This window comes from Nicrophorus vespilloides, unplaced genomic scaffold (genome assembly GCF_001412225.1).
Source record: "Nicrophorus vespilloides isolate i.1.1-1 unplaced genomic scaffold, Nicve_v1.0, whole genome shotgun sequence".
Classification (NCBI taxonomy): domain Eukaryota; kingdom Metazoa; phylum Arthropoda; class Insecta; order Coleoptera; family Silphidae; genus Nicrophorus; species Nicrophorus vespilloides.
Window position 1 is genome coordinate 58,489 of NW_017096075.1, and position 12,940 is coordinate 71,428.

Here is a 12,940-nt window from a genome sequence, read left to right on the forward strand (position 1 = left end):
ATTGACATTTCATTTATGTGACAAACAGTGTGCAAAACCATTTAAACTTTAAATCTAATATTCCTACGTTGGTAACAGTGACACATAATTTAAATGGACTTCGCTTTTATTTTACGCACTTTTTCACATTCAACGTATTATTTTACGTTACTTAAAGATTCTAGTAACTTATAGTAACAAAATTTCACATCAAAATCCATATCATACCAATAATTAACAGCTATGCATCCATGACTCTGTTGCACATGATGAAACCACATACTTGGCAGATACAGACAATCCCCCTTTGATACTCTTACTCTATGCACATTAGCTTTTTGAAAATCTGAATTTAAATTACATTTTTCATTTAAAGGATCATTAGCAATCCAAGGTACATGCTGAATTCCATTGCTGTCTCTGCACAGCTTTACATTGAAGCCACTTTGGTAAACATCTTCATACTGTCCCATTTTATATGTTTTATAGTTGATGCATGGTAAATCAGTAGGTGGTATTAAAATAAAGTCCTTGTGACCATCTATTACACAATAAATGTTTTCATAGAAATCTTTATGCACTAAAAATAACAAAGATAATAAAAATATTTTTGAATGATAAATTATACTTACTACTGGTAACTGCTCTTTCATCACCCATCCAGAAATTGACTGCATCAGGTTTCTTATTGAAAGCTTTAGAAGCCCATCCAATATTTAGTGGAATATCATTAAATAGTTCTTGAAAATCTTCAGTCAAATTAGAATTTTGCCTTTGAATATAACAAATTACATTTTCCCTACAATTCATCAAATCACAAATGTTATCCCTTATACATCAACAATGAGCACTTGCTTTGGATTCTGTATATTATTTAAAAATTCGTCCATTTTCATGATTCGTTCTTCAGGCAAAACAAATATTTCCTCATCTAATTCAGTCTCAGGATTCCTCCAACTGGCAAGTCCATCTGCATACCCATTTGGTGTTATTGCTACTGTTACATCTTTTTCTCCCAACATTGACCTGTGTATTCATTAATTTGTTAGAAAAAATGATAATAATATTTGAAAGTTTTAAATACCTGAAATAAGTTGAATCCCATTTTTGGGTTGCCTCAAAATGCTTGCATCCCCCTTTAATAACCACTGGTACATTCTTTGACACATATTCTCTATAGAAATTAAGAGGCCAATCTGGATCTGCAGTATCCACTTCAATTTCAATCGCTTTGCAACTAGTAAACAAAAGTTCTGAAACAAAAGAAATAGGTTAAGTTTCTTTTATTTTTATGTAGCAAAGTCTATTCGAGAAACGTAAGTTATTATTTACTATAAATATTAGAACCAACCTTTACATTCTTTATAGAAATGATTTAGAGATTTCGTAATTTCTATATTCATATTGATTTATATCTATGTATGTAAGTATAACAATTCTATGAGTATTTTTATATTTGTTAGGTTATGTTTCTATTGTTATATATTTATTTAAAGTTTTATATGTTGAATTAATGTTATATTTTTTTTTTGTAGAATGTTGAGGATTCCTGCATTGCACACAACAAGGAGATGCTACGCTTCTAAGGCCGATTTGGATAAAATTATAAGAGTTGATCATGCAGGAGAGTTGGGAGCTGATAGGATTTATGCGGGGCAAATGGCAGTTTTGGGAAATACAAAGAAAGGCCCTTTGATTCAGCACATGTGGGAGCAAGAGAAAAACCACAGAGCCAAATTTGAAGAGCTGATTAGGAAACATAGAGTTAGACCTACAGTAATGACACCAATTTGGAATGTAGCTGGTTTTGTTTTAGGAGCTGGAAGTGCTTTACTTGGTAAAACAATTTTACAAATTGTAATGTTCATGTATTTTCTATTTATTTATTTTTTAGGAGACAAAGCAGCAATGGCATGTACTGTAGCTGTTGAAACTGTAATTGTTGAACATTATAACGATCAGTTGAGAACGTTGATGGATGATCCGGATGCAAACAAGGAGTTATTGGAGACCATCACAAAATTCAGGGATGAAGAACAGGAGCATCATGATCACGGTATCGAGCAGGGTGCAGAGCAAGCACCGTTCTACAAGGCTTTTTCGGAATTAATTAAAGTTGGATGCAAAACAGCAATTTCCATTTCGAAAGTGATTTAAATAATTATGTTGCGATAAAATAGTTAAATAAAAAATTGTGATAGGCAACTTATTTTACCAGAATACGCAACATGTGAAGCATATATAATGAAAATATATCTAAATCTTGACCATGTTACTAACTATATATTTAAAGGAACTTAATATACTGATTGAAATATAATCATTTAATTCGCTTATATATTTATCGATTTATTTTAGTCGTTATAAAATTGTTTTTTTTCTTCTAAAATAAATAACAACTATATGGGAAATATATAATATTTCTTGAAAATAAACTAGACGTTTCTTTGTATTTTGAATGTTATTTACATTATGTGTTTGCTCCTATTAGAATAATGTAAAACTGAATTACACTATTGGTATGTGTTTTTATTTATTATTCGCGTGTTCAACGCGAGTTTTCTTAATAAATCGACATTACGAAAGAACGTTATATAAAAGACATGCAATTCACTTCATTTACTCGTCTGATTATCAGTTAATGAGTGGCCGCTAGGGAGGTAATCGCTCAAAAATATTACACTCGCCGAAGATATTAATCAAAGACAATGTAAACATTTTATCAAATACTAATCACATTTTCTTATAATAACAATAATAATAGATTAAAATACTAAAGAGTAATTACCTTTTCATTTCGATACCTTCAATTTTGTTATTAAACAGAGTGTTTTTAGTTGAATGCATGTAACGTCACTCTCTTCTCATAAATTCATATATAGAATATTCTTATTTTAATTAGAAATCGCGATTTTAGAATATTATATAAATCTATATACTAATTGCAATAAATTACTTTTTTTTCTCAGAAAATTGATTTTAAAAATGAAACAAAGTCTTGAATGTTCCTTATTTTGCATACAAAATTTCGTTTTAGAGGATTAAATAAGAAAAAGAAATAAACCAAATTAATGTTACTGTCTTAGGCCAGGACAAAGTTATTACTTCAGGTTCTTAATTATATTTATTAATCGATTTTTTCCATAGCATTTTTATTAAAGTTATGTCTTTTTTTGTCGCTTTTTCATCACAGTAGTCAGAATCATTTGGATATAATTTTGATAATATAGATCAAGATAACTTAATGATCTCACTTTTTGAAGCAAGTGAAAGAAATATGCAAGACGTCTTTGTACAAACGTTCTGTGGATTTTGTAATTAAGTAAGAAGTGTTACTAATCACGTTTGTCTTCTCTCTTGAATTCGTTTGGTAATCAAGAATATGACTTAATTCCTTCCTGATTTTCTCAAAAACCGTTTTTTTAATTATATAAATTTCTTAAAAAAATCTTAATTGATATCTATAGTGATATATAATGATGAATTAGTTTGTGTATAAGAATTGCAATGGTTGATTGCATAATAGGGCATTACGTAATAATCGGTTTACGGAAGTGCGAACTGGGCATTTAGATTTCATAAATTTGATGGTAGGTTGATAACGTAAAATCTGATAAAAATCGTCCGATGGTGCTGCGATTAAGTTGCAGATGCCGCATGTCCATATTAAGAGGCTCGCAAAGTATTCCATTGAAATGTGCGCACGTGGTCGTACATGTGTATGTCCATTTTGTATTTATAATTTACCATTCCAGCCTTTTACAAAATTAGCAATTGGGTGGCCCATATATACATATAATTGAAACGGAATTTACATACTTCCTTAAAATTCGTATGTAATTGATACAGGATGCGTAATTACATGCATAAAGCGTCTTACTTTACAAAAAGGGTAAACGCCGTATTGTAATTTCATCCAATTATATTCGTCTTCCATTTACTTTCCAAAAACTTTGCCAAACGCCGAGAAATCGTGTAAAACACACTCAGTTTGATATATATTTATATTTACGCATCGGCGAATTTAAATCTTTTAACCCGCAGTGCATCATATGCTGATGATTTAGTCATTCGTTATCGCTAAATAACCGGTAAAGCCTAAAGGCACGGAACGTCTGTAGCAGATGCCTTCCTCGTGATGGTAACTGAATCATATTCCTGGCCGCATACTAACTACCATTCAATAAACCTACTTGCATACGATAATTTTATGTCTTCATGCTGCAAACTTCTCGTTCAATCTGCACAGAAGGTCCAGGGAAGCCGACACGGAAACTCGATCCGACTAAATTTTACATAATTAGTACACAAGAAGAATGCAGACAATTTTCACGCTCCGATTCCTAAAAGGATAAAACCTCTTCTTTTTTTTCTTCGTATTTTGTATATCTTTGATGACGTAAATTTGTACCCTTTATTATAATTGGAATGTAATTTGTTTTCAATACATTCCATAATATCTACCATTGTTTAATAACGACTATTTGGTTTCAATTCGATAAAATCTATTGTAATGAATCCCAATTTATAATTTTACATGCATTATGTGTTCTTCTAATTGGAGCTTATCGATTTTATATGTTTATACAATTTTTAAAATAATGATTTATAATCTACCCTTTGGTCCAATAAAAATAGTTAAATGATGACTTAAACTAATAATACAAAAGTAATTACAGACAGAAAAAGTAAGAAACGAAAATCAAATTATTTTTTTGAGTGTATTGCAAAAATTGGCGTAGAAATTTTGTAAAAATATAAATAAGTTTCAATTAAATATTTAAGATTATGTCGAGAAGTTGGAATATGTTGTTTGAAGGATGTTTTTATACTTTATAAAATATAGTAAGTAGATAAAGCGACTGAAAGATGATGATAATAATAATGTTAAACAATTTAAATAACAAGGGTTATCGTGTACCTTAATGGCTTTCTTGTCCAAATTAAGAGATTGTAATTGGTCTAATGGTACTCTCAGGTTTTACTATATTAGGGTTAGAATGTTTACTCGAATAAACTAGTTCATTTTACAAGAATGGATCAACTAATTGAAAATTTATAAATTCACATTATCCTTTCAATTAAACAAACCAAAAATGTATTTGCTTAAGAAGAAATGGTTTATATTATTATATGATATCAATAATTATTATTTATGTCAAGTGGTGTATCTGCTTATTGTTATTCATATTATTATGTAAATAATATAGTTGTATATTATTATATGTAATGTGTGTTGATGTTCCGAGAATTCGCTTTTTCTTTTTTAGGTCTGAAAAGAAGAGAAATGTTCCCAGAAGCTGTGCCTTTGGTTTTCTTTTTACTTTTATTGTTGCTGTTGTTGTTATTTATCTGTACGAAGCGACGAGTATTGTCTCATTGTGAATGCAGGAGTTGTATATGAATCTCGTATAGGAAGTATTGTATATAAATATAAATATCGATAATAAAATGTTGGTTGTTGGGCAAAAAAAGGGAGACCACACATAGCGGAGAAAAAGCGAATCGAAAATAATATACAAGGAGGCAGCGACGGAAAATGCAATCGATCCATGGTACTGATATGAGTAGCTGAGAATAGAAAAAGCAGTTCTATCCAAAACATTGTAAGCGCATACCGCGCTAGAATACATATAGACATTAATGACTCGAACGTATTTAATGCGTGGTTCTTGTCCAGAGATCATCTGAAGCTGGAATTATATTAATAAAATAGGAAGAGGAGAAGAAGATGAAGAAGAAGAAGAAGTTCCTCCCATGGACCAAATATAGATGTTTCACTTTTTGCGTGCGCGCGTAATTGATTTTGAATGCAATCTAGAGTTCTGTATGGACGATCTGCCACGATGATGTCGACATTTTTATATGCAGTGTTAAAAGTTTAATTGCGTCAACCTTCCATTCGCACGTTACGTTTCTATTAACATTTTTATAGAGCTATTATCGACGGATATCAAAAAATGAACGCGTTTTTATACGCGGGTCGCGGATACGGCGTTCGCCATTGAGAATTCCAACAATCACGTCGCCACCCGTTTTCTTTTCACGTACTATAATAAACTCGGACTCTTATTTGAAAGTATAACGAAAGCTGAGCCCTTTTTACGCGGAGGCATAAACATCAACAGCAGCGCTCCAAACTCTGCCAGAATAACTTGTAGGAAATAATTGATTTTTACGCATTGTTTAGTTAATCATACAAAAAAAAATATAAAGGACGAAGAAGCGGACGAAGATAATTCAACTTTTTTTTTCTCCTTTAACGTGGTAACGGCTGTTTAAGTTGCACCTGTAATATTATAAATTATTCAGAGGGAACTCTAAAGGAGGAAAGATGTATATGTATAAAAGCCATACTTAATCGTATCTGATTTTATTTATATGCCTGTGTTTTGGAAGGACCTCTCTTTCTCTTTCTCCGCTTTCCGCATTGGAATTGATTCGCCTTTTGTTGACCGCAATTACCATTTATTATTATTATTCATCTCCTTTTGGCGGCCACCAAAAGCCAAATTCTGCTCATAACATAATAACACCCGTTCGTTCATTTTCGCGTGCACCCGTGGCGATTTACTCTTACTTTCACATTTCCACCACTCTTCTCCGTATTACCATAATCATTACAAATGCTTTATTATGCTTAAAGCTTCTCTGCTCTCCATTTATTTTCCCAATAAAACCCGCAATTAAGGCGAAATGTGTACGTTTGCGATCGCGATAAACGTCGCCATTTCCGGTTTTAACGGTTTCACCCTGCAAACAGATATAAATACATATAGAGATTTCAATCGGAAATGCCAATTTAAGCTGGTTATCTGCTTGCCCAATAACGTATCGAATCCGCATATCTAAACACTTTTGCAATCTTCCACCATTGATTTCATACCTACATAATCTTCAAAACAACTACAGTTTTACACATTTTTGCGATTTTCAAAATACAATCTTCCACCATTGATTTCATACCTACATAATCTTCAAAACAACTAAAGTTTTACACATTTTTGCGATTTCCAAAATACAATTATTATATAGCAAAACCTGCAACTTTCATATCCATATTTTGAGTCTATTCAATCTATTATAGTTTCGAGAAAATCCATAAAATATGAAAGCACTGTGTAAATTTTTCATTTTTTCAACTTTGAACGCTAACATCCAAACATACAGTCGTCATATGCATATGAATCCATTCAATCTACTATAGTCTGTCATCGAGTCGCCTGCTATGAGCTGTAGAAATTGAAAAAAAACACATACTTACGTCTTATACATAACAGAGAAATGACGGTTTTCTTGTTTTTTGTTCGACAACTCCTAAAGGTAATTAAATCATAGACCACTCTTATGAAAGCTGAAGATCTTACCTTTCCAACGCGCCTACATACATCTTTGTAGTTATAAGCTGAAGAATATTTTTTTCTCGTTTTTTATTCAGTTTTTACAGTTTTTGTGAAAATAACTGAAATGTGAAAAATATTGAAATTACATCTAAAAAATGTATGTATGTGTTGGGAGGGGTTCGAATTTCCAAATTTTTATGTGTTCGAAATATATGAATGTTAACCTAAATGTACAAGAAAAAGGTAAATAAAATTAGAGCTACAAACGGCGGTAAAGTTTCGATGGTCGGCGTTCATTTGGTTGCGAGTAAATGGATTACTATAATTATTATGTATTTAGCGATGAGAACTTAGGTTTAATGATGTACGTATCGTGTCGTACATGTTAATTAAGAATTAATGTGGAGCGAAACGTAATATTTAAGGAAACGAAACTATAGTTAGTTTCAATATAATTTTCATCTAATTGATTATAAATATATATCAATGTAATTTAGTATCTTAGACTTTAAGTATTGTGTCTAAGTTGCGTAAAGGATAAGACGGCTTAAAGTTAGTTGATTTGATTGTAATTGCAGATTCTGCATGAATTAAGAAAAAACTGATTATTTTATGATTAGAATTGTTTTAAATGTTTAATATGTTTTCTTTTGCGTTAGTTACTATAAATTATTGTTAAACTAACAATAATAACAGAATAAAAAAATATATAAATATGTAATTTGTTGTGGAATTAAAAGCTTGAAAGTTAATAAAAACCTTAAAATTGATATATTATGCGAGATAACGCATAATAATTTAAAATGAATAAAAAATTCAGGTGCTATGTGCATATTAATAAATTATAAAACGGGGAGCAGTGAAAAATTAAAATTCAGTGAATATTAATATGTAAATAGATCACGTCGGAAGTGTGTCCATTTTGAAGTGAACTAAAAAAAAAATATATAAAATTTTATATATTGTTGGAATGGCCGAGGAAAAATGATTATGTGTGTGTATGCGTATGCATACTTAATGCGCAATTGCAATTATGGTGCATGTGATGTCCTTAAAAGTCGTAATTTTATCGATACTTTGGATGATTTACTCGCTCGGTGGAGGTGACAGTGTACACATGTCGGCACTGCGGACTCTCATATGCAGATGCTTCTTGCTGCTTCTTCGGCTCGGTTTTGGCTCCTTCCTCTCTGTTCACGCCAATGATTCGATGATCCCAAAAAATATCGAGTTCGAAGAAGAAGCCCGTTTCTCTAATTAGAATATAATCCACGGCCGAATCAATTATTTGGACGCGTTTACAAAACTGTTAACATCTCAATTTCGTAAATACGTGATAAAAATAAGCAAGCTAAGTAATTGCTTAGCACATTTATTATTCATCGTATATTGTATCCAATATAGATATTTTATCTGAAGATCTATAACCTATAGATAATTTTCCTTATTTTTCTAATAACGTAATAATCTTTAGTTAATTATCATTTTTCATACAGTAAATTCAAACTTTACTTAAATTTTATGTATTACGCGTGTTCACTGTTAAAACAACAATAATTTAAATATTTACTGAAAAAGTAATCTTTTCTAACTATTTATTTACTATTATAATTATGTAAAAAATTATTGAAAAAGGCAATGAATATTTTTTCTAATTTCATAATTGAAGTTCGAAAGTGAATTGGAAACTAAATCACTTAAATTTAAGATTATTAATTGATACTAAAAAAAAAATGTAACACAAAAATGTGATAAGATTTACAACCTCTGAGACTTTTTTATCGTGTGAAGTTGTGCTTCTATAATTATTCGTAGAAATTCTTTATCGCCTTTGGAATGATTTAGGAATATTTGACGACTTGATGATTTACTATAATGAGAAGTGTGATAAAGCTTTATATCTATTCTATAAGATTATATTCAATGAGATAGTGAACTCAATCTTAGCATTTAATAAATTATTAATTATAATTTTCTTAGATCGAAATATTCAAGATTTTTATTTTGTATTGGCAAATTCTATATATTAATCTCGACTTAATGGTTTGAGATACAATAGATTGTATTTACTATTACTAATTAAATTAGATTATAGATTTAAATAATAATGACGTATATCCAATTAAATGTAATGGTTGAATCGACTCATTATTATATTCATAATAGATTTCTTTTATAATAATTATTCCGTGTTGGTTCGTTGACGTTTTTATTTATAATCTTGGTATACATATTTATTGAATTATTTTGTAATAAACATAAATTAAGGAAAGAAAAAGAAAAAAAATTAAGTCCGTTTTCACGAATCGGCCAGAGAGGAGCAGCAACAGCAGCAGTAACAGAAACGGCAGAAGTCATACATCGCTAGGGTATATAGAGTGTAGGTATTTGCACCTGCCTACATTCACATTCATGCAGGTACAGGTGTCTCATCATCTACCAGCAGGTCAGCTCGTGCCCGAGATCGCCCCTAAAACATATACACTTCGGAGAGTATCAGCTGATTCAATTCTTTCGAAGACCCGGCCGGCCTCTCCATCCACTCCGCCACGAGTCTACTGCACATGCATGCATGCATGTAAAAAACGGATTTATGATTTCCTCGTTGTAAATCCCATCCAGAATTCGCAGTTTAGCGCGTGCAAGAGTATCGATTAATCCGCTGCTACAGTTTCCTTTCATTTTTGATCTCCGCCGACGGCATTTATGATCATTATTATTATTGTTGTTACACGCCACGTTTTTGCCGTGGTTCTCGGGTTACGTAAGGTCTGGGGCTCCGGGTTCCGCGAACTGTCCGAACCAACAGATGCTATGCGACCGAGCGAACGCACTATGGAGGCGTGCATCCTCTCCTACATGTCCACATGTACTCGTTCCATCCGTCCTTCTGAACAAATAAAGACACTATCATTAAATTATATCAATAACAAATAACGATGTCCACCCTTCAATCATTTTAATCGAGCATTTAATCAGTTGCTATAGACAACGCAATACTTGCCAAGTGACTTGTCTAGTATTTGGCATCATATAATTTCTTAACTACATATTATATAAATATTCATTATTCTGTCTAATTAGTGAAAATATATTAATTTTACAAAGTTTTATAGATAAACAAGTTAGAGCATTTAGAATTGTGTTTGTAAGTCCGAGAGTTCGTAAGTCGGGGGATACCTGTATTTGATAAGTTTCTTCACAAATAGTTGGTTGAAAAGTATCAAATAATTGAATGTCAAAACTTGTCAAGTACACGTTCTTTAAATCATGTAATAAGTAGCTTAACTAATTATTAGTAACTTTTACTCATTATTCTATCTGACTATTTGGAAATATATTGCTATATAATTGTATTTTTGAATTGAATATTTTTGAGTGATCTTTAGTTGTACTGTTACAAAGATAGATTTTATTTTAAGAAATCTCAGAGTTGTTCTCATTAGCGGCAACTGCGGCGGACGAAGAAGACAACAAATTTGGTGCGTCGTTGCAGCTGCAAAAGTGATTTATTCTCCTCGAGGAGATAAAGGTAATGGGCAAAGTGTCGAATGAGGAAGATTGGACATTTCTTTTTTCGCACGCATTCCTTTTCTGCCATATAAATTATCTTTATCAGCGGCGAAACTAGGTTTCAGCGCCGCTCTTAAATTTAAATTCAAAATTGCATAATTTGTATTGCATTTCTTTTAAGTGATGCATGCGATTCTTACAATAGTAAAATTGTTGATATAAGATTTAAAAATCATGCTTTTTACAATTTATCCAGTATGTATCAAGTTTGTAGATAGTGTAAAGATGGAAACAACACAGTTGTAAACAATATTTTAACATCTCATTTATTACTTTTATGACAAATAAATTCTAATAAAATACTACATATTTTTTTATATATAAATTATCGTGTTTATTGCTCAGTGTTCGTTAAACCGAGGCTCTTTGGCCTCTTGAGTACCAATTATCAAGTTAATCATAAATGATTACCAATCCGGGGTTCGTAGGTATAGAAAAAAGATAGTTGTAATTATGGAAAAAATGTATTGTTGCTTACTAAATTTATAAAATGAGGGGTACAATCTAGGGAAATGACATGTCGCTAATGAAAAAGGTTGGGAATCGCTGGTCTAGGCGTATGATTTTCACTTAGAGTGCGTCAGGTTTCAAATCCCGGACAAGCACACTATGTATCTTTTATACCAGTATATGGTACATATATAAAAAAAAGTTATAGTACTTTATATTTCATTTCTGGTACAAGGTTTTGTTTGTTTTCGAAGCTTTGGCAAAACAATAATTATGAATACTTTGTAATTTGAAGATATACACTATTTAGATTTTGACTAAAAAAGATACAAACGCTAAAGATTAGATAGACTCAAACATAGACAGATATGTTAATGTTCAAATTGTATTATTTTCGGTAACGAGATGTCTCAGATTCAAATCCTAATTAATCCATATAAATGGTAAAAATTCCAAAGATACATTAACATATCTTTATCTGGCTCGTAAACTGTGTACTAAGGCACACTAGTTTTTATGAATGTTATTAATTATGAGCATATAGAAATGTTAAGATTTCTATGTAACTTCATAAACTATACTCAATTTGTTCGGATAGTTATTTTATAAATATATGCATCAATGTTTTAAAACTGCTTAATCCATTAGTTGTGAGTGAATGACTAAACTTGAAGGATGTATTAATCCAGGGCAAACTAATCGATTAATCGAAACATTAACTAATTCACATTGGAAATTAATTGCAATTAGAAAATTAACATTTTATTGATTCTTGTCATATTGGTGTTATTGTGTTTATCAATTGATCCACAAGAAGGAGTTTAGACATAATCAAAAAAAAAATTGAATAAAAACATATTCAGTTTTCATCACCTACTGCGTTTGCGTCTATGGGATTAAAATTAAATTCTACATTATTCCCGGCGCATTCACCAAAAAACAAACAACAATATAATGTAATTAATACAAAAAAAAGTGATATTATTTTGTTGATTAATTTAATTGTGATAATCTATATATAATTTGATATTAATTCAAATAAGAAGTCGATTAATGAAAATGAAAAACACATATCCATTTCAACGCATTGAAAAAAGTGACAGTGGGAATATTGACATGAGGTGACTTCGTTTTTTGCAATCATATTTCCAGCTTATAATTAATAGATAAATTGCGGCTTCAATCCGTTGCGCATTTCTGTATTAGTGTATTAGAAAATAAATAATTTATTATTGATCACCGGAATGGAAGTTGGTTAATAATTCTCAGAGATATTGGAGTAAAAATGAATGATTCAAAATGCGTTTGAATAAAATATGATTTTAAATCTGTCTTTGATCTGATCTCACTTCGTGCACTTATCGTTACTTCACTTATTTCATATAGTTTCTTTTTTGTTTTTGCACAATATATTTATACATTTATTTCTGCGATTAATAAGATAGGATACGGGAAATATGAGTGCTCCGGCTACGTTTATTATCAATCCCGTAAATCTGCTTCTCATTTATGGTTGGAATGACTTCTAAGATGTGTGTTTCCACTTTTGAGCATGTGAGTGTATTATTAATATTTGTATACACATTTCGTATGCA

At 30.9% G+C, this 12,940-nt stretch overlaps 2 protein-coding genes across 3 annotated transcripts; one reads left to right on the forward strand and one right to left on the reverse strand.

The window, feature by feature from the left end:
• Positions 1-119: 119 nt before the first annotated feature.
• On the reverse strand, positions 120-1,411 carry LOC108569390 (jmjC domain-containing protein 7). Its single transcript, XM_017930920.1, has 5 exons — positions 1,331-1,411; positions 1,064-1,232; positions 835-1,005; positions 612-778; positions 120-559 (listed from the first exon to the last, which is right to left on the reverse strand). The coding sequence occupies exons 1-5, from the start codon at positions 1,380-1,382 to the stop codon at positions 138-140; spliced, it is 981 nt and encodes a 326-aa protein (XP_017786409.1). The 5' UTR covers positions 1,383-1,411; the 3' UTR covers positions 120-137.
• Positions 1,173-2,184, forward strand: LOC108569391 (5-demethoxyubiquinone hydroxylase, mitochondrial). Of its 2 annotated transcripts, XM_017930922.1 has the most exons (4): positions 1,173-1,295; positions 1,348-1,402; positions 1,515-1,816; positions 1,874-2,184. In XM_017930922.1, the coding sequence occupies exons 3-4, from the start codon at positions 1,516-1,518 to the stop codon at positions 2,134-2,136; spliced, it is 564 nt and encodes a 187-aa protein (XP_017786411.1). In that variant the 5' UTR covers positions 1,173-1,295; positions 1,348-1,402; position 1,515; the 3' UTR covers positions 2,137-2,184. The 2 variants fall into 2 exon arrangements, with proteins under 2 accessions (XP_017786411.1, XP_017786410.1); XM_017930921.1 differs by lacking the exon at positions 1,348-1,402 and having other exon boundaries at positions 1,175-1,295.
• Positions 2,185-12,940: the final 10,756 nt, after the last annotated feature.